Below are 18,769 nucleotides of genomic sequence, written 5' to 3'. Positions count from 1 at the left end.
TCGCTAGTGGTTTCCGGAATGACTCGGCCTAATGGCGGTCCAGCCCTCCTCCTCGCTGCAGAGCGTTGCTCACAGCGCCGTGCTCACGCTTCTGGAGACTTAAACCAAGGGAGGAAATGGCAACACGTATAGTGGATTAATCCCATCGTACAAACGCAAACCGTGCTGCTTAATTATGGTGGTGAGTGAAAATATTGTGTTGTTATTGCCATGTTTTTTGCCATTTCTATTTAAAACCATTCTAATGGAAAGGGGGCAGTGTCCGAACAGCATCAGAGGTTTCATTGGCTGAATTCAGTGAGTCGTTACGCGCCGTTCGCCACTCTCCTCTGACCGACATATTATTGGATGTTCTCATCCAATGACATTCCACAAAGCTAGTAAATGACTTGGGTTTAGACGAATAAATGACCCACTTCCTTTGTTTTCATTGGGCTGTTTATGTTTGTGGGCGGGGCATATTTCATGTTTTTTGTTGGGGAAAAAATGGCGGCGATTGTAATCTAAGGGATATCCTCACGTTTACCTAACGTCTACCTAACGTTTATTACGGAGGAGGAGCTGCACGCTGGGTGTTCTATCGGAACGAGATCTCGTGCAGCGCTTCACCAATAAGGGTACATCAGCTGGAGCAGTATCGGGGAAACGTTTATCAGCTGGAGCAGTATCAGGGTAACGTTTGTCAGAGGGTAAATGTTGTTGCTGTAACCCACTGTTCAGTGAAACACAACAGTTGAGTTGACGTGAGCTCCATGTTCTTCAACATCAGCGCGCCATAATGCGTGGATGCACAGAGCCCCTCAGCGTCTGACGGCTGTTCAGCCGTGTTGTGAGTTCACGATCACTAGACTATTCAGATCTTCGCCATTCAACTTCACAAACTGGTCTTCGTTTCGTATTGGAAATGTCCTCTCTGACCAAAGTTGCCCTAAAATCCTCCAAGGCACAGGAGGGTCGTCCGCGACATAGCACTCGCCTGGTAAGTGGTCAAAGTTCCACCATTTTAAAATAATTAAGTAGTATGTAGTTTGTGTTCTCTGTTCTCTGACTCGCGGGAAATGACACCCCTGCCATGCTGTGGGTATCATCGTGTTGTTGTTGTTGTTTTTGTGGGATATGAGGAGGCCGAGTTCCCAGGGTGTTGTTGGCACGGCGCGCTTAAACTGGCATGGGAAGGGGCAGGGGAGGGATACATTTGGGGGAAGATGGAGAGATCATCGCATGTTGATTGGATGCTGCACCCAGTACAGTAGGTCACTGCTCCTCTGTTGCTTTCCTCTTTAATGGCAATGGTCTAGGGCTGCTGTGTTTGCATGAACCTTCCTGGCTAATCATCCACAGCACATTTGGGGCTAGTTTAGAGCTCATAATCTAAAGGTGTAAGGTCCCACTTTGAACTGTTGTTTGCAGTTTAAAGCACGTTTTTCGTCTGTATTTTGAAACGTCAATGTTATGGCTGTAATAAGGATACACAGTCATATTAAATGTGTCACATATTTAAGAAAGGGGACTTGATTTGATTAACACTTTTGAAGAATGAATCTTCCATTTCTCTCTTTTCTCTCTTTTCCTAATCAGACTTGCCTACTTTCTATTAATAAATTTGTCTCTCTTTCTGTCCGTTGCCTTCCTTTCCAAAATAAAGCGCACAGGTTCCCGGAGACGTTACCATGACGACGGCATCTCAGACGAGGAGATTGATGGACGCAGGATGTTTGACCTGGAGGACAAAGTGCACAGCGAGCGGTTCAGCTCGGACAGGGTGGTACGGATGGAGGGCAAGGGTACGAACCAAGTACTGCTTGGACTGTTTAAAGAGAAGACCACATTTAGTACGCCTCACCATTTATACTACTGGACTTGTCGCACTGGGAAACTATTCCCGCTGGGGAGAGAAGCTAAAACATCCTGTCGGACACCAATGTTCTTTGAAAAAAATACTGTAGACAATGCCACTGTAGATATACCCTTAGCAGAATGAATGTTTCGCCACCAATGGATTGCTCTTGTTTAAATATCTCTAATGAAACAGGAAACAAGGCGTATTTCAGTCCTTTAGTTTCTGGGTCCCCCCACAAATCCTGCTATAGGACTGCTGAATCTGCCATTGTTATGCAATGGTTATGTTTCAATGATTATCCTTTCAACCCTTTCACCATTCATAGATTACTGGGGTAATACAGTATTTGTTGTGGTGGTCAGGAAAACATTTTATGAACGTTGACTTGTAATTATCAGACATAATTAAGTAATATAGTCAAAGGTCTGACAGAATGTTTTGTGGGCATGTCATCTCCATGTTCTGCTGCTTTCAGATCTGACATATGAGTACATTCAAAGAGGAGGTCTGAGGGATCCCATCATCTTCGAGAAGCCAGATGGATTAGGAATCAAGTAAGCTAACATCTAACAAGGCTGCCGTGGATTTGTGGATTAAATCAATTGGCGAATGGCCATTTGGATCTGAGATTTTCTCTCCTTCTCGTTTGACTTCAGAATGCCAGATCCTGACTTCAGTGTGAACGACGTTAAGATCTTTGTAGGTTAGTAAATCCAACCTGTCCATCCCTTATCACGCCTTTCACATCAGAGCAACCATTCGTTTTTTCTTTTGTTTTTGGCCATACAGCCCTTATCCCTCGACTAGATGTGGTGGGCGTGACCCTGAGTTCGCCGGTACTTGTGTAGTTTATCAGGGGTTACACTCATCTCCAGCATTGGACCGAAGGAGTGGGGGTGATCTAGGGAGCGCTAGGCTGTGGACCCCAAACTCATGGAACGACAAAAGTATTAAAAAATACAGATGAAATTGGTTTCGATAAAATATGTACAATCTTAATATTTTAATCTGAATGATTTACAATTGTTATATGGTTCAGCTATTTATTTTTCCCTCCTTTAGTTGACCACTTTTAGATATGGAATACCACCGCCACACGTTGTTTAGTTTGGCGCCTTCCCCCGTTCAACGCGGTGAGTCTCAGTAAGAACTGTAATTCACTAACCGCCATCCCCCCCTCCAGGGAGCAGACGCATGGTGGACGTGATGGACGTGAGCACGCAGAAAGGCACAGAGATGTCCATGGCGCAGTGGAGGCGCTACTACGAGACGCCGCACGCACAGCGGGACAAGCTGTACAACGTCATCTCCCTTGAGTTCAGCCACACCAAGCTGGAGAATCTGGTCAAGAGACCGGCCACGGTATGCACACTCAGACAAGCCTCACGTGGAAGAGCATTCTCACTCAAAGAGACCTAATGTTTGGAGGAGGCCCATCCACATTTAGATTCTGACGTATGCAAGCTTTCAGGAGACATCCATGATTTTCAAAGACATTGCAAGTGTGTGTGTGTGTTAGGGTTGTCCCGATCCGATTGGCCCAGTAAGATTGATCGGAGAGTGGAGTAAAAAATTATCCAATCCGCGCAGCGTGTCGCGTGATAACCATAGTCGTCGCCAATTAGGCGCATGCGCATAAGAGCTACCTGTTGATCAGTCATGTCAGCAGTGTGGCAGTTTTCCAACCTTAAAGTGGAATAGAAGCCTGGCTGTTGGAACGTCTGTCCTCGGCTGCTGCTGAGCGCGATCATGCGCGGTCACATCGCACGCTCCAGCTTGGGCTAGAGCGGATCAAAGAGTTTGTGATCGCCACGCTTATGGGGATCACAAAAGCTAACCTTTTCGGGCATCGTGGACGTCCAATCGATTACAATGATTAATCGATTGGAAATATGATTATTATATATCGAAGCACTCCAACCATACTAGCCATATCGTTTTGTGAGCAGCTTTCGATTAACTATGTGAAAGAATAACGTCAATAAAACTTCCTGTTTACTACAAGTGATGACACACACAAAATCACACTTGCCCAGAATTGTTTCAACCATTTAAAACTATCAGCTTTAACAGCTCAGCTATTCTATATATTATCTCAAAAGTATTTAAACTTTATCACATTAGTTATTTGTTTAATTCTTCACTTTATGTTTACAATAGGGGTGTACACGTGTACACGTGTAACCTGTTAGTAAATCATAACCGTTTAGGAAAAATCAGTTAACGAAAACCGTAAAAAAGAAAATAATAATCACCGTGCCATTGTTTCAATGGGAATTGCAACAGTGCATACTTTCAACATAAAGTTGAAAGTATGAGGGGCTGAGGGGCTCTGTGCATCCACGCATTATGGCGCGCTGATGTTGAAGTTGAAAGTCCCAGCCTTTATCCCACAGATACTCTAGGGTCTATCGCATATAACCGCGTTGTCTGATTACAGTTTAATGTAACAGTAACCTGACAACATCCAAATTAAAACCGCAACTGCAAATTAACCACACAGAGATAACCATGGCAACCGGTCAAACAAATTCTCTTTTTGCGATCATTCTGCTCGTGCATCCGCCATGTTGATAAACAAATAATCCCCCTATAGCGCGACTGCGGTCCACTTAAAAAAATAAATAAAAAATTCATTCATTAAGGCGAGACACGGCAGGTGAATAGGATTTTTTTTTTAACTTACAGATATCTTTATGAAACTTTACCGGTTGATTAGCCACATGATTAGAAGAAGAAAATGCATTGGAAGTTTTCTGTAATTTTATGTTAAGATATGCTAATTAGGCTATATCTACTAAGTTATGCGCAAATGTGCATATATTTTGAAACGAAGAATCGGACCATTGGAAAAAGCCAGGCAGTTAACATTTCTGAATTTATGTTATGGCGACCATTAAAATACATTGAAGGACATTTGCGGCATGTTAATGAAATACTTTGGGGGGAATTCACTTGATCTAAGTCATTTCTTTTAACATAATGTAGGATACCCACCTCCGTTCAGTAGGACGCCCTCTTCACTTCTCCAGATAGAAACGTATCCCGCGCAAAGAGTATGCTGCGATCTTTATAGGTCCATGGCTGGCACGCGGTGGGTCCCAGTGTAATTTGAGAAATGCATCCCTGCCGGCGATTTTCATTGGATTAGGAAATTATGGGCGGAACTATTTTGTCCCGCCCACGGACGCTCTGGCATCTACGGATACGAATACTTTTGCTACACATTTACCACCTATACGTGTTGCAAAACTACCTGCAAAAATACCCACAGCTGAGACTTGCAGGAGCAGATTCGAGCAGTTGTAAAATGGATTTGTGCTCGCTCATTAAAATGCTGAATTAACATAGCGTTCTTTATCATTTTATTTGTGAGGAAATTTTTCACTGATGTGCAACTTCTGATACATTAGTTCAAATTTGGGTTTACGAATGCACACCTTTTGGGCAGGTTCTCAGATTATGAAACACGGGTGTGCGAATGTGTTTTGCACCAACTGCGCTGCAATAATTGTAGCAAAAGGATTTGTGCACCTGTAACACAGATTTGCGTACTCGTAGACCCTATTTTGTGTTTACAATGGTATAAAAAATATTTACGACTACAAATGTACTGTTACACATTTGTGACTTTAGAGTACACATGCAAAATAAATACGACTTCAAATTTACTGTGACTTTAGTCTACGCATTCAAATTCTGCAGTTACAGGTGCTAGAGACTTTTGCTACAATAATACCTTCATAAAGATACACATGTAGTTTTGTTTTGATGATTTGATGATTAGTTTTGATGATTAGATGGTTAGATGATTTGATGGTTAGCAAAAGCGTGGTAGTGACACAAGTGAGGTCACGCATCCCTGATTATGGGCGCACTGGTACTTGCGTACCAGTTGGTCCGCAAGTACACATGTATGTATGTTTGTATGTTATTATTGCACTATATATGGGTACTATCTCTGATTTGTCCACAGCCTAGAGCAGTGGTTTTCAAACTGTGGGGCGCGCCCCCCCTGGGGGGCGCCAGAGTTCTTCAGGGGGAGGCGCGACGTGAGAAAAAAATAAACCCGAAAAAACCCCGGAAAGTCGATGATTCAACTGTAGAAGTAACATAACTAAATCAATTTTCAACCGTTTATCTTCGTGCAAACCATTTAACAAATCTACACACTTGTATCTTCAATAATATCGAAACAGAATTTCGATATCATTTAGAATTTCTTCAGAATCACAGTTTTAGTTTCATACCGCTTTGTTTTCAGCTGTTTTCATTGAAGACGTCTGGCCATTCTGATACACCTACTTCTCGACATCGTAACTCATTCCTTTTTCAACCGTTTACCATCGTTCAAACCATTAAACGCATCTACACACTTGTATCTTCAATACTATCTAAACGGAATTTTGATAGCATTTATACTTTTTTCAGAATCACAGTTTTAGTTTCAAACCGGCATCGTTTTCAGTTGCTTATAATAATTTAGGTCACCATTGCAATGCCGGTAAACAAACCCCGCCGAATAGTCGAATCTCTGGACTGAAAAGGCAGATCTGATTCGACTCAGAAAATTCAGAGTCGGGGACAGCCCTAGAATATAATATTGCTGGCTAACTTTAGCAAAATGGATCGGTTTTTAGTATCTAAAGCTACAGTGAGTAAGGAGACAGAGTCTGGGGCAAGCAAAAAAACAAGAAAGTATGACCATGAATATTTAAACTTGGGATTTTCATGGACTGGATCTGAAGATGCTCCACTGCCACAGTGTGTGGTTTGCAAAGAGGTGCTAGCTAATGACGGTATGAGACCATGTAGACTCCGGCGTCATATTGAGACCAAGCACCCAAGTCTGGTGACCAAGCCCCGGGAGTTTTTTGATAGGAAGCCAAATGAACTGCGGTCACAGAAGAAAGTAATCCGGGGGGGGGGGGGGGGGTGCTCAGCTGAAATTTCTTCTCTGAGGGGGGGCTCACTCTCTCACACTTTGAAAACCCCTGGCCTAGAGCGAAGGTTCAAATGCCGTCCGTGTGTGTCTTGGTGTGTGACTGTATGTTCTGCATGTGTGTTGCGTGCGGCGTTCTTTAGGTGGATATGATTGACTGGGTGGACAACATGTGGCCCCGTCACCTGAAGGAGAGACAGAGGGACTCCACCAACTCCATCACTGACATGCAGTACCCCAAAGTCCAGAAGTACGGCTGCTCCCAGCAAATGGCCTGTGCAAACCCAAACTATTATTACATTTTAGATTTAAGTTAATTTTGTGGCTTTTTTAGCTACAGTGGAGATGCTTTAAAATGGAATGTTTGGGTTTTCTCTGAGTGTTTGTATCTGATGTCTGCCTGCTCAGGTACTGCCTGATGAGTGTGCAGGGCTGTTACACAGACTTCCACATTGACTTCGGAGGAACGTCAGTTTGGTACCATATACTGAGAGGATGCAAGGTATGTATCATTACAAATCATATGAATTGCCATACTTTTTAATTACGACAAAACTAAACACGTTAACAGGAAAGCAGCTGTTGAAGTTTGCCAATTTTAAAGTTGACGATTCAACAGGAATGTGAGAAGTCAACCTAATCATGTCCTTAATGCAGTGTTTTTAAAGTTGACCACTCAACAGGATTGAGAGAAGGCCACCTAAATCATTTCTTAACACAGTGTTTTTAAAGTTGACCGTTCAACAGGACTGAGAGAAGCCCACTTAAATCATTCCTAAACACACAACGCTGAAGTTGGCATCCGATTCGCAGCATCCGATTCGGCAGCTGGTCCACTTTAAATCGGTCCTGATTGAAAACCACTACACCTAGACTCTTCAAATCTGGACTAAATTTTCACAGTGAGGCTATACATTATATAAAACATAGTTACAGATTTGTGAAACCTTTTTTCTATTTGTGAAAATGCAATACAGGCTAATTTTAACGCTTTTTAGGGGTCCAGACTGCATTAGAACGGGTCCTGATTGAAAACCACTACACCTAGACTCTTCAAATCTGGACTAAATGATCACAGTGAGGCTATACATTATGTAAAACATAGTTTCAGATTTGTGAAACCTTTACCCTATTTGTGAAAATGCAATAAAGGCACATTTTAATGCTTTTTAGGGGTCCAGACCGCATTAGAACTGATCCTGATTAAAAACCACTACACCTAGACTCTTCAAATCTGGACTAAATTATCACAGTATACATTATGTAAAACATATTTTCAGATTTGTGAAACCTTTACCCTATTTGTAAAAAATGCAATACAGGCTCATTTAGGGGTCCAGACCGCATTGCATTTTCACAAATAGGGTAAAGGTTTCAAAAATCTGAAACTATGTTTTACATAATGTATAGCCTCACTGTGATAATGTAGTCCAGATTTGAAGAGGATAGGTGTAGTGGTTTTTAATCAGGACAGATTTGAAGATTCTAAGTGGTTTTCAAGCCGAATCGGATGCTGCGAATCGGATGCCAACTTCAGCGTCGTCCTCAACACAGTGTTTTTAAAGTTGACCATTCAACAGGATTTAGAGAAGGCTTATTCATATGTCCTTAACGCAGTGTTTCTGGGCTCCATCCCACCAGGTGTTCTGGCTGATTCCCCCCACCCCTCAGAACCTGGAGCTCTATGAGAACTGGGTGTTGTCAGGAAAACAGGGCGATGTCTTCCTGGGAGACCGTGCTTCTGACTGCCAGAGGATTGAGCTGAAGCAGGGGTACACCTTCATCATTCCTTCAGGTAACCCCTTCATCACTGAATCATGGATTTAACGGCGACACGGCGGTCAGTGAGTGTGCATGTAACTCCGCGTTTACATGCGGACACATCTGATTTGCATAGATGTGGAAGAACAGCTCAATCGGAATAGAAAAGTATCATATATATATATACGCCTCAATCGGTTTGGAATAGAATTCTATGCGGAATAGAATATGTGGTGTAGTCCGCTATAAATACTTATTCCGATTAGTTTGGGGTTTAACTTGGAGCAGCTGCAGTAGTTCGCAATTGGTCCACTCCGTCTGTACTTTAATGCACACCGAACATTACCGCTGTCAAGGAAATTGGATTTATTGCCTGATTCACGTCTTTGTTATTATCACTCCGTAGTAGTTTCAGTAGTCCGGTAACTTAACAACCCCAGCGTGTCCGGTTGCTAAGCGACGGGTGACATCGGTGGGTTCATGTGTTAGCATCGTCGTTCTCGCTGTGTGTGTGTGTGTGTGTGTGTGTGTGTGTGTGTGTGTGTGTGTGTGTGTGTGTGTGTGTGTGTGTGTGTGTGTGTGTGTGTGTGTGTGTGTGAGAGAGAATGACAGGGGGAACGAGTGCTATGCAGAGATTGCTATACTACCTCATTTGACTGGATAGCCCCGGCCATTCTGCCGGCGATTTGAATCGCCCTGCAGAAGGGTCTGGAGAAGAGCAAAATATTTCTTCCTGCTTCCGATATGTTTTTGCGGGAGCAAATCAACAAGCTGGCTTCTCCCACCCCAGGCCCGCTATTTACTGGTTTAACACAATGACGACAGGGAAGCGGCGGCAAGCAGCCAATTGTGTGCAGAGTCAGTTGAACTAGGCCCGATGATCACGCCTCTTGAGCTGACGAAAATGACAGCAGTTTCCCCACACCAACGTGGTCTGGGAATAGCCAGGCTACTACCTCGCCTCAATTGGACACACCTTCTCAGAAATGTTTCTTGCCTGGGTCACATCCCAGTCAATAGGAAAGACATGTAAGGATGTAGGAGTTTATCTATTCTTAGGCCTCAAAGCAATGTGTGTGTTGACCAGGCTGGATCCATGCCGTGTACACGCCCGTGGACACCCTGGTGTTTGGCGGCAACTTCCTCCACAGCTTTAACGTTCCAATGCAGCTGCACATCTCCAGCATTGAGGACCGCACGCGGGTGAGTCTCCAGGCTGCTGTCATTGGTTTTGTTCCATGTATTGTGCATCGGTTCATTCCTTCTCTGATGCACCCTGCAGGTGCCCGCCAAGTTCCGCTACCCGTTCTACTTTGAGATGTGCTGGTACGCCCTGGAGCGCTACGTCTTCAGCCTCACCGGCACCTCCTATCTCACGCCTGAGTTCCAGAAGCACTCGCTGGGCATCGGTGGGTGGCCCACATGTAGCTTCTTATTCTCTCCCAGTTCTGGGGAAAACCTTTCTGATGTCACGCTCTGCTCTACAGGCCTGAAGAAGCCGTCTCCGGCAGACCCGGACAGCGGAGACGTAGACGATATGGGCGAGGGTGGCAGTAGTGATGGAGATGCAGACGGCTCCTCTTCCAAGCCACCAGTGGGCAAAGTTCACATGGCCCCGTTCGAGCTGGAGGGGATGTGGAACCTACTTGGCAAGCTGGAAGCCCTGCCGTCCAACAAGAAGTGTGTCCCCGCAGGCATACACAACGCGCCCGCCCTACTCACACACATCAAAGTGAGCGCTACACTGAAATAAAGATATTGGCCTTGAAGATCCCTCATGGTGTGGGGATTCCGTCTTGCCTGTCAATCACATGGCAGATGGCTCTGGCACAGGTGTGTGAGTGAAACACTGGGGGAGGAAGAGAGCACAGAGGGAGATGTATTTTTCCGTTTTTTTTTCGCTTCAAGACCTCAAGCCCTTTCTGCTCTCTGTCTGTCGGTCTCTCTCTCTCTCTGACTGTCTGCAACATTCAAATATTACTCACTTTACTCATGATTTTTGAGAAAGCCCACTTTTCTTTGGTCTGAACATGTAAAGCCTTTTTCATAGTCTCCATGCTTGAAATGTAGGAGCCGGCGTGAACTAAAACAAGGTTATCAATGCCCTGCTGTATTTCATACTGCGGTATGAAAATGAAATGGGATTCCCTTCTTTCCCCCCTGCATTTTTCATTGAAAATGTAAAAATCGAGCTTGTTCAGACGGCCTCACTGATTGGCCTCCGGTATTGCCCAAACAAACAACCTCACACTCGACACTGCACTTTCTCGGGTTCTCAGCAAACACCCGCCAATTGTTGTGTAGATCGGATGAACATGGTCGAGTAAAACCAAAGGACAACCATACAGAGACTCCTCTAAACATGCGTTCACACCAAAAGCGAAGCGGATAGTCTACTCTCATTACTCGGGCGAGGTTGCTCACATGAGCCGCAAACTTGGCTCGCACGATTGATTCAGCATCAAGCAAAATTCACAGGAAAGATCAAATGGTTTCACTTGAGTGAATGAAAAATCTGCATTGTTCCAGCAGATTAACTTGAATTACACGCAAAAAGTTGCCAACCATTGACTTTGTATGTTTTCATGCTGCGCTCTGGCTTTTGGTGTAAAGGCACGGTAATTTGTAGTTTGATATTCAGTTTCATGTGTGTCTTTTGTTCCATGCGCTCCACCAAAGGCCCTGCTTAAGGAGCATGCCAATGACAACCCAAAACTTTCCTACACTGGCAAACCAATCATCACATGGCCAAAGAGGGTGAGTGTTCAGATGTAGCCAATCAGTGTCTTTTTTCATAATGATAACAACTTTCCCATGAATCAATCCTTTGTTTTATTCATCTTTGAGCTTTCATTTTAGTATTTGATTAAAGATGACCCCTGTCTTCCCCTCAGCCTTCGTGGTACCAGCCTCCCCCTCCACCACTGCCCCCACCACGCCCCAAGCTGGCCAACACCCCCGTGCTGCCACGTCCCCAGAAGCCTGCCTCCTCCATGTCGGTGCTGAGACGCCGGCGCGTCAGGTGAGAGTGCAGTGTTTCCCCTAGGATGCAGTTGCAGCAGCGGAGGTGAAATGGTGCTCGCAAAGCGCACCCTGCCGGGAGGTTTCTATGTGTCTGCCGGCACCATAAGGGTGTACATACAGTACATTTGTGCACAGTGCTAAGCAGGGTAAATATGGAGATATTGAATATAATACAAGCATAATCTTTAAAACAATTATTTATATTTATTTCACAAAAAATATATTATATATAAACCACCCTATACAGTAAAATCACATAACACAAATACTACATCAATCGAAAAGGTCTGTGCAGGGGTTGACACTAAGGTTTCAAAAGCACTTGCCCATCGGGCAAGTCCAGTTCAGGTTCAACTTGCCCGAATGTGATGTTCACTTGCCCAAATTATAATCAGAATCGTGAACAGGCCTCTTTTTGCCAGGCAAGCGGCCTGGTTTTGGGGGGGCTCAGAAAAATCTTCCTAGCTCAGACTGAAGCTGTTAGCTTCCACCCATGTTGTGTTTAAAAAAATAATAAACTTCTCTTTGTTTACTTATTTATTGAGCTGTCACATCGTGCCATGAAGTGATTTCAGTCCACCGTTGCAACCTATTAAAGCTATCGCCAAGTTATATGTAGACCTGCATGATTTCATGCAAATGTACTTAACTAAATGTCAGAGGTAGTAGCAAAGATATGTATTTTTTAACTTTCACGTTTCTTGTAGCTCTAACTGAATAATCACAATCGCGTTTCTAGTAGTGTTGTCAGTCACGATACTGGATTTTGTAACTTTGACACTATACCTGGAAAAATATCGATATTCTATACCATTTTCGATATCGGGGGAAACGTTTTTTTCAGGAAAGAACATACTAGAGCCCGACCGATATAGGATTTTTAAGGCCGATACCGATACGAATATTTTGTGATTAAAAAATCCGATATGCCGATATATCGGCCGATATATATAAAAAAAAAAAATCCAACAAAACAAACAGATTTCCCTAACATTGGTTATTTGTAGTTATCCTTTAAATCCTTTTCACTCTCAACTAACACGTAACAACAGCAAAACTGGACATGGTAGTCATGAATTAAGTCATGCTTATCGACTTTAGAGAATTGATGGGGATGTTCTTTTAATTGTTATTCAAGCAATGTATGACAGTTGCCAACTTACCATGAACACACTTGCACACATGAGCTGTGTTGGAAATCATTCCCTATTCACTCCCTCACTATTCCCTATATAGTGTTTATGATATAGTGCACTATATAGGGAACGAACAAACGAGAATTCGGACACGACGCTGAACATTTCTAAGCGTCATTTGCGTCAGTAAATGCGCCGGGTATTTGTGTGACGCAGACAGATGCTCCCACATCATGTAAACAAACCGGGCAATCCCGAGGAAAGCTGGAGCTTGTATTGATGTTGAATGCAACATTTCCTTGATCAAGTTTTTTTTTATTAATTTTGAATATTACATTTTCTATGTTAACTCCCAATTAAATTGTTGACATCTCTAAACGAAAGCCGGAGACTCCATCATTAAATGTATTAGTTTTCGCGGTTATTCAGCTTCTTCTTCTCCTCCGGAAGAACACTACCGCATTGCATTGTGGTATACGGAGTAACAAGTAGGGAACATCGTATGTACACTCAAATTTTAGAAATGAAATTAACCACTGAGAATTCGAACACCACTGCAAAATGGCGAGCACCCTATATAGTGCACTATATCCGTGATAGGGAATGATTTCGAACACAGCTATGAACAACACCGATGATCTCCGTCGATCTCCGTCATTCACTCTGCCTGAATCAGCGGGTTTGGGGCGTTATTTATTTATTTTTTTAATATTCATTTATCTGCCATTATAATGCCGATACCGAATAGTTTGAAAAATGCCTAATATCGGCCGATAATATCGGCCTGCCGATATATCGGTCGGGCTCTAGAACATACCCAAAGAAAATAGAGTATATCTCCACAACTGCAAGGGCGATAATGTCATCTTTGTGCCAAAAGAAAGATTGTTGTGAAAGTGAAATATTCAATGGGGATGATACTTGGTTAAAGTGAATAAAGCCATGGAACACAGCATAAGTGGAAGATAACATTTCCACCTGAAATAATTATCAGTTGGTCGTTATCAGTTGGGAGCGATGTATTACTATGAAACACAAATAAAGGTAGATATCTTACCATTTTGACACTTGACACCTCTATTTAAAGTTCAGGGCAAATATATTCGAATGCACCAAGCCAAACACTCGCAAGTAAACATATGGCCACTAGATTGCGCTGAAGAATATGTTTTCCGTTTGAAGGCAATTTACCTACTTCCTAAGAATCCTTCTCTTATTCATTGATTGAAAACACCATGTTTAGTTGCAAAATTTGGCCCAGACACTGGGTTATCCGTTTATGGTGGTTTTATTCGACCACAATCAACTTTGTGGACAAAAATCACAAAGGTAATACTTCATTTTTGGTTGTTAAAAGAAAAGGAGACGTTTCTTCTTAAGTTGTTATTTGTGAGTTTTAGTCACAGAATGATATGGTTTGAACTTTCATGTCATATATAGTTTGTGAGGGTCCAATTTCGTGAAAAAGATCGCTATTGATGTGCATGTGCACAGTTATGAAACCCAAAACCGTGTTCTTGCATATGGCTTTCCTTGGTAATTTGCCTCAATCCAAAGTACTTCCAAACTGCACTCCTCCATCACTACTCCATTTTCCTTCTACCTAAACCGTTCGCGGAGGCGCTGCACTTGCGATGCTAGCTTTGTTGGCTAACCTTTAGCTAACACCTTCGAATCACGGCCAGAGAACGCACAGCGAGTGACAGAAGGCGGGGCTATATTCGCACTGAAGCGATGCGTGTCTGTTAAAGGTCCCATGACATGAAAATCTCAATTTATGAGGTTTTCTAACATAAATATGAGTTCCCCTAGCCTGCCTATGGTCCCCCAGTGGCTAAAACTTGCGTTTGGTGTAAAACGAGCACTAGCTGTTCTGCTCGCCTTTGAAAAAACGGAGGCTCAAGCGCGCTGATTTGGAAATCTGTGCTCATGACGTCATGAGGAATCTCAGCTCCTCCCCTTACTCTGCCTGGCCCGCCCAGAGACGTTGGCCCGCCAATGAGACTCGACCGTGCGAGCGCCACATGTGTGTGTGTGAATACACACACTGTAACGCAAGTGTTTCTTGTCGGTTCTTTGACGTGTCTTGTATTTCCACAACGAGACTGTCGTGGGGGTTATCTAAGCCATGGTTGAGAAGGAATTGGGGGAAAGGAACTTTGGTTTGACTCGCTGAAGTACATGAACTGCGACATGCCGCCGGTTGCCGCGAGGCACCATCGCCCGGCAGCGGGCAGCCGGCCGCAGGCAGCGCGCGGTTCAGTCGACTTCAGGTTGATGTGGAAGAACCAGAGACGTCGCAGAACCCGACAAAGTCGTTTGTGATTCATAATATCGTCTGGAGGCGCACACAATATGTTATATGATATAGATATCTATGTATTATATGATATTATTTAGATATAGAGCTCCAGGACTGTAACGCAAGTGTTGTACACTTCCTTGTTATTTGGATAACCGTTCTGCTGTTGGTGTGATGGCGCATAACACGTCTGGTATTTCTACAACGAGACTCGTATTGGGGGTTATCTCAGCCAAGGTTGAGAATGAATTGGGGGGAAGGAACTTTGGCTTTGACTCCCTCAAGAACATGAACCACGACATGGAGGAGAAAGGGATTGTTGGCGGCGAATGTCTCCCGCTTGAGCCCCGCTGAGGGACCACCGCCGGAGGCGGAGGTGCATAAGCGCTGCCCGGCAAAGATCCCGTTCTCCTCCTTGTCGTGGTTCATGTTCTTGAGGGAGTCAAAGCCAAAGTTCCTTCCCCCAATTCATTCTCAACCTTGGCTGAGATAACCCCCAATACGAGTCTCGTTGTAGAAATACCAGATACGAGAGTCCGACGTCACACCAACAGCAGAACGGTTATCCAAATAACAAGGAAGTGTACAACACTTGCGTTACAGTCCTGGAGCTCTATATCTAAATAATATCATATACATAGATATCTATATCATATAACATATTGTGTGCGCCTCCAGACGATATTATGAATCACAAACGACTTTGTCGGGTTCTGCGACGTCTCTGGTTCTTCCACTTTCACATCAACCTGAAGTCGACTGAACCGCGCGCTGCCTGCTGCCGGCTGCCCGCTGCCGGGCGATGGTGCCTCGCGGCAACCGGCGGCATGTCGCAGTTCATGTACTTCAGCGAGTCAAATCAAAGTTCCTTTCCCCCAATTCCTTCTCAACCACGGCTCAGATAACCCCCACGACAGTCTCGTTGTGGAAATACAAGACACGTCAAAGAACCGACAAGAAACACTTGCGTTACAGTGTGTGTATTCACATTGATGTGGACGTTGAAGAACCAGGAACGTCGGAGAACCCAACGCGGTCGTTTGAGATTCATAATATCGGCTCACACAGCTTTTGGCCGTGATAATATATATTATATGATATAGATATCTGTGTAGGCTATATGATAATATTTAGATATAGAGCTCCAGGACTCCCGTGTGTTCTAGAATATTTACAGAACACGGCTAAAAGCTGTGTGCGGCTCGCCATTGCGATACATCCACTGTAAACAGAGCGCATGGTGGCTGCAAGCTGCTCAGGGCCACACCCCCACCCTCCTCCTTGACACGCCCACCGAAACAGCGCATTTGGGGGAAGCTCAATGTGCGACTGGCTCGGAGTGGCTGTAACTCTGCACCACGGCTGAATTTAGGGAACGTCTTTGAATACTGTGTTAGTTGCCCACTAATACCTATATTAAAGAATACATAAAATAGCATGTCATGGGACCTTTAACTCGCTTTCCCGAGAGAAGAGAAGACTTCTTTTGTGTTATTTTGCGGAAAAAAAGGTTGTTCTGCAGTTTCTAAAAACATTTGAATAAATAGCCTTTATATTAACATCCACCCAAAATCCACTTGCCCGTTCGGGCAACCAGAAATCAATCTCAACTTGCCCAAATATGACTTTTGGTTGCCCCGGGCAAGCGGGCAACCGTTAATGTCGAGGCCTGCTGTGCCTCTAACCAATGCATCTTCCCACTCCATCCCCTCTCCCCATCACAAAGGTTGTAGTAGGACCATAATGAGGCCATTGCCGTGTTCCAATGTCCATACTTCCATGAGTACACTTAGGGTGCACTCACACTAGGCCATCTGGCCGTGGCCGTTGGCCGTTTTCACACCTAACCGTGCTCAACTGGCCCCATTGTTCTCTGGCCTGCACTCACACTAGGCCATCTGGCCGTGGCCGTTGGCCATCGCAACTGTGGCCTGGCCACGGTAGGCTCTTGTACATACGTCGTAACACGTCATCACCAATTGTCCGCTGCATGGACCCTAATAAAGTCTGCCGCCAGTCAGAGTTTTAACAACAATGGTCATCAACACAGAGAACACAGTTCGCACTTTGCTGAGTCTGTTGCTTATTTGGAGCCCAAATGCCCAAATGGCTAACAGACACTCGACTTCTCTATGGGACCATCGTGAACCAACAGTTGAACCGCTTGACGCCATGTTTACCGTTTAATGGGAAAGAAGGCTCGTCGCCTTTATTATGTCCATGGTCGTCGCATGGACTATACGTCATCCAGCTCAGGTTGCGTGCGTGTGCGTGTGCGCGTGTCGGCTCATTACCATCTGTACCGTTGCGGCCCGTACCATAGCAGCACACCTCTCCCTAGTGGCCAAGTTGGCCTGGCCAGACTGGCCACACTCACACTGGCAGATTTGAGCACGGTTTGGTGTGAAAACGGCCACGGCCAGATGGACTAGTGTGAGTGCACCCTTAAATGTAGTACACTATCCGTACTCACTAAGTGCGCTAATTTTCAGATGTCAGTGTTGTTCCAAATCGAATACTCCGTGGTGCACTAACCGGAAATTACGATCACGACTGCCGCCGCGGCTCCTCTCCCCGCAAAAAAAGCTATAAAAACTACATGCCTCTATTGAGTATGTTTTGGGGCTCTGGAGTCCGACGCTACTGAAATTGTTGCTAAAGAATTAATTAACATTTTTTCTAAAAATAAATTCCTTAAAAATAAATAGAGATATATTTTTCAAAACTAAAGGTTGGAGTAAGACCATAAAGAGCCCATGTTTTGGGGCCCTAGAGTCAATAATTAGCCTGGTCCTACCAAACTCTCTGGACCCACTCAATTGACTGACGTTAACTCACCTGAAGGCGGGTGTCTGTGGAAGTTTAAAACTATTGGATCTCCCAAGTGCCACTCTGGATCTGCCATAACCAATCGCTAACAATTGGCCGGGAATCACGTTGCGCGCAGGCTGTAAACAAACCAAACACCGTGCGTGAAGATGTCAGTCAACGAGAGCTGACTTTAAAGTCATTGTTCTCAGCCTCTCCCTCTGTTCGCTGATTGGACGCACACAATTTGGACGGAGAAAACCCACATACAACATACTGCAGACCCAGACGTAGTACTGAAGGGACTTTAATATTGAGCGGAAGTACTTAGGCGGGCGGAGCCAGGCTAGTCAATAATGGCAATGCTATTGAAATTGTTCCTAATTAAAAAATCCTCAAAAATAAGAAGAGATATATTTTTCAAAACTAAAGGTTGTAGTAGGACCATAAAGAGGCCATGCTCTATGGAACGAGTTTTGGGGCTCTAGAGTCAATAACGGCAACGCTATTGAAATTTTTGCTGTTGAGCTGAATCTCGTGGGCGGGACCTACGCCAAAAGATGTAAGACACGTCTCTATTGGCCAGTCTCGATCGGAGTGACAGTTTGGCAACATCCATAGTTAGTAACGAGAGATCGTTGAACACAAATAGTCCTGTTAACTAGTAGCTAGTTGCACAACGTCATGCCGGCTAATAGTCAGCCTGGGCATGTAACGTACCTATGACTAGGTAATTGAGCTAAGCTAGCAGCTACAGGCTAACAAAATAATGTCAGCCAAAACCCATTACAACATCCACAGATCGTTAAACAAAAGCAATCTACATGCACCAGTTCAAACATAACATTCTTGCAATTACTATGACGGAAGACATACCTGCGCATTGATTTTCATCATGGACTTCAAAACTCCCTCTCTCGTTACTAACTGTGGATGTTGCCAAGCTGTCACTCCGA

The 18,769-nt window shown here is 44.3% G+C and overlaps 2 protein-coding genes across 6 annotated transcripts in view; one reads left to right on the top strand and one right to left on the bottom strand.

Moving 5' to 3' along the window:
• LOC132453341 (immunoglobulin superfamily DCC subclass member 4-like) overlaps nt 1-18,769 on the bottom strand; it is a 99,777-nt gene that overhangs the window by 5,786 nt on the left and 75,222 nt on the right. The gene's annotated exons all lie outside the window — the stretch shown is intronic.
• The window catches only part of LOC132453281 (lysine-specific demethylase 2A-like), a 68,858-nt gene continuing 50,109 nt past the window's right edge, over nt 21-18,769 (top strand). Inside the window, exons 1-13 of one of the 5 annotated variants that reach the window (XM_060046088.1) lie at nt 266-672; nt 770-979; nt 1,646-1,784; nt 2,316-2,394; nt 2,497-2,543; nt 3,024-3,202; nt 6,926-7,032; nt 7,191-7,284; nt 8,424-8,577; nt 9,631-9,746; nt 9,826-10,275; nt 11,223-11,300; nt 11,438-11,565. In XM_060046088.1, the coding sequence (XP_059902071.1) occupies nt 905-979; nt 1,646-1,784; nt 2,316-2,394; nt 2,497-2,543; nt 3,024-3,202; nt 6,926-7,032; nt 7,191-7,284; nt 8,424-8,577; nt 9,631-9,746; nt 9,826-10,275; nt 11,223-11,300; nt 11,438-11,565 (1,646 nt within the window). In that variant the 5' untranslated portion in view covers nt 266-672; nt 770-904. Of the gene's footprint in view, nt 182-265; nt 980-1,645; nt 1,785-2,315; nt 2,395-2,496; nt 2,544-3,023; nt 3,203-6,925; nt 7,033-7,190; nt 7,285-8,423; nt 8,578-9,630; nt 9,747-9,825; nt 10,276-11,222; nt 11,301-11,437; nt 11,566-18,769 lie in introns of those variants that run through there. The other 4 variants (XM_060046090.1, XM_060046089.1, XM_060046093.1 and 1 more) reach the window with 4 other exon arrangements.

Source organism: Gadus macrocephalus, chromosome 3, assembly GCF_031168955.1.
Source record: "Gadus macrocephalus chromosome 3, ASM3116895v1".
NCBI classification, from domain to species: domain Eukaryota; kingdom Metazoa; phylum Chordata; class Actinopteri; order Gadiformes; family Gadidae; genus Gadus; species Gadus macrocephalus.
Note: the sequence above shows the minus strand (reverse complement) of the source record. Positions and strands in the feature narration are given on the sequence as shown.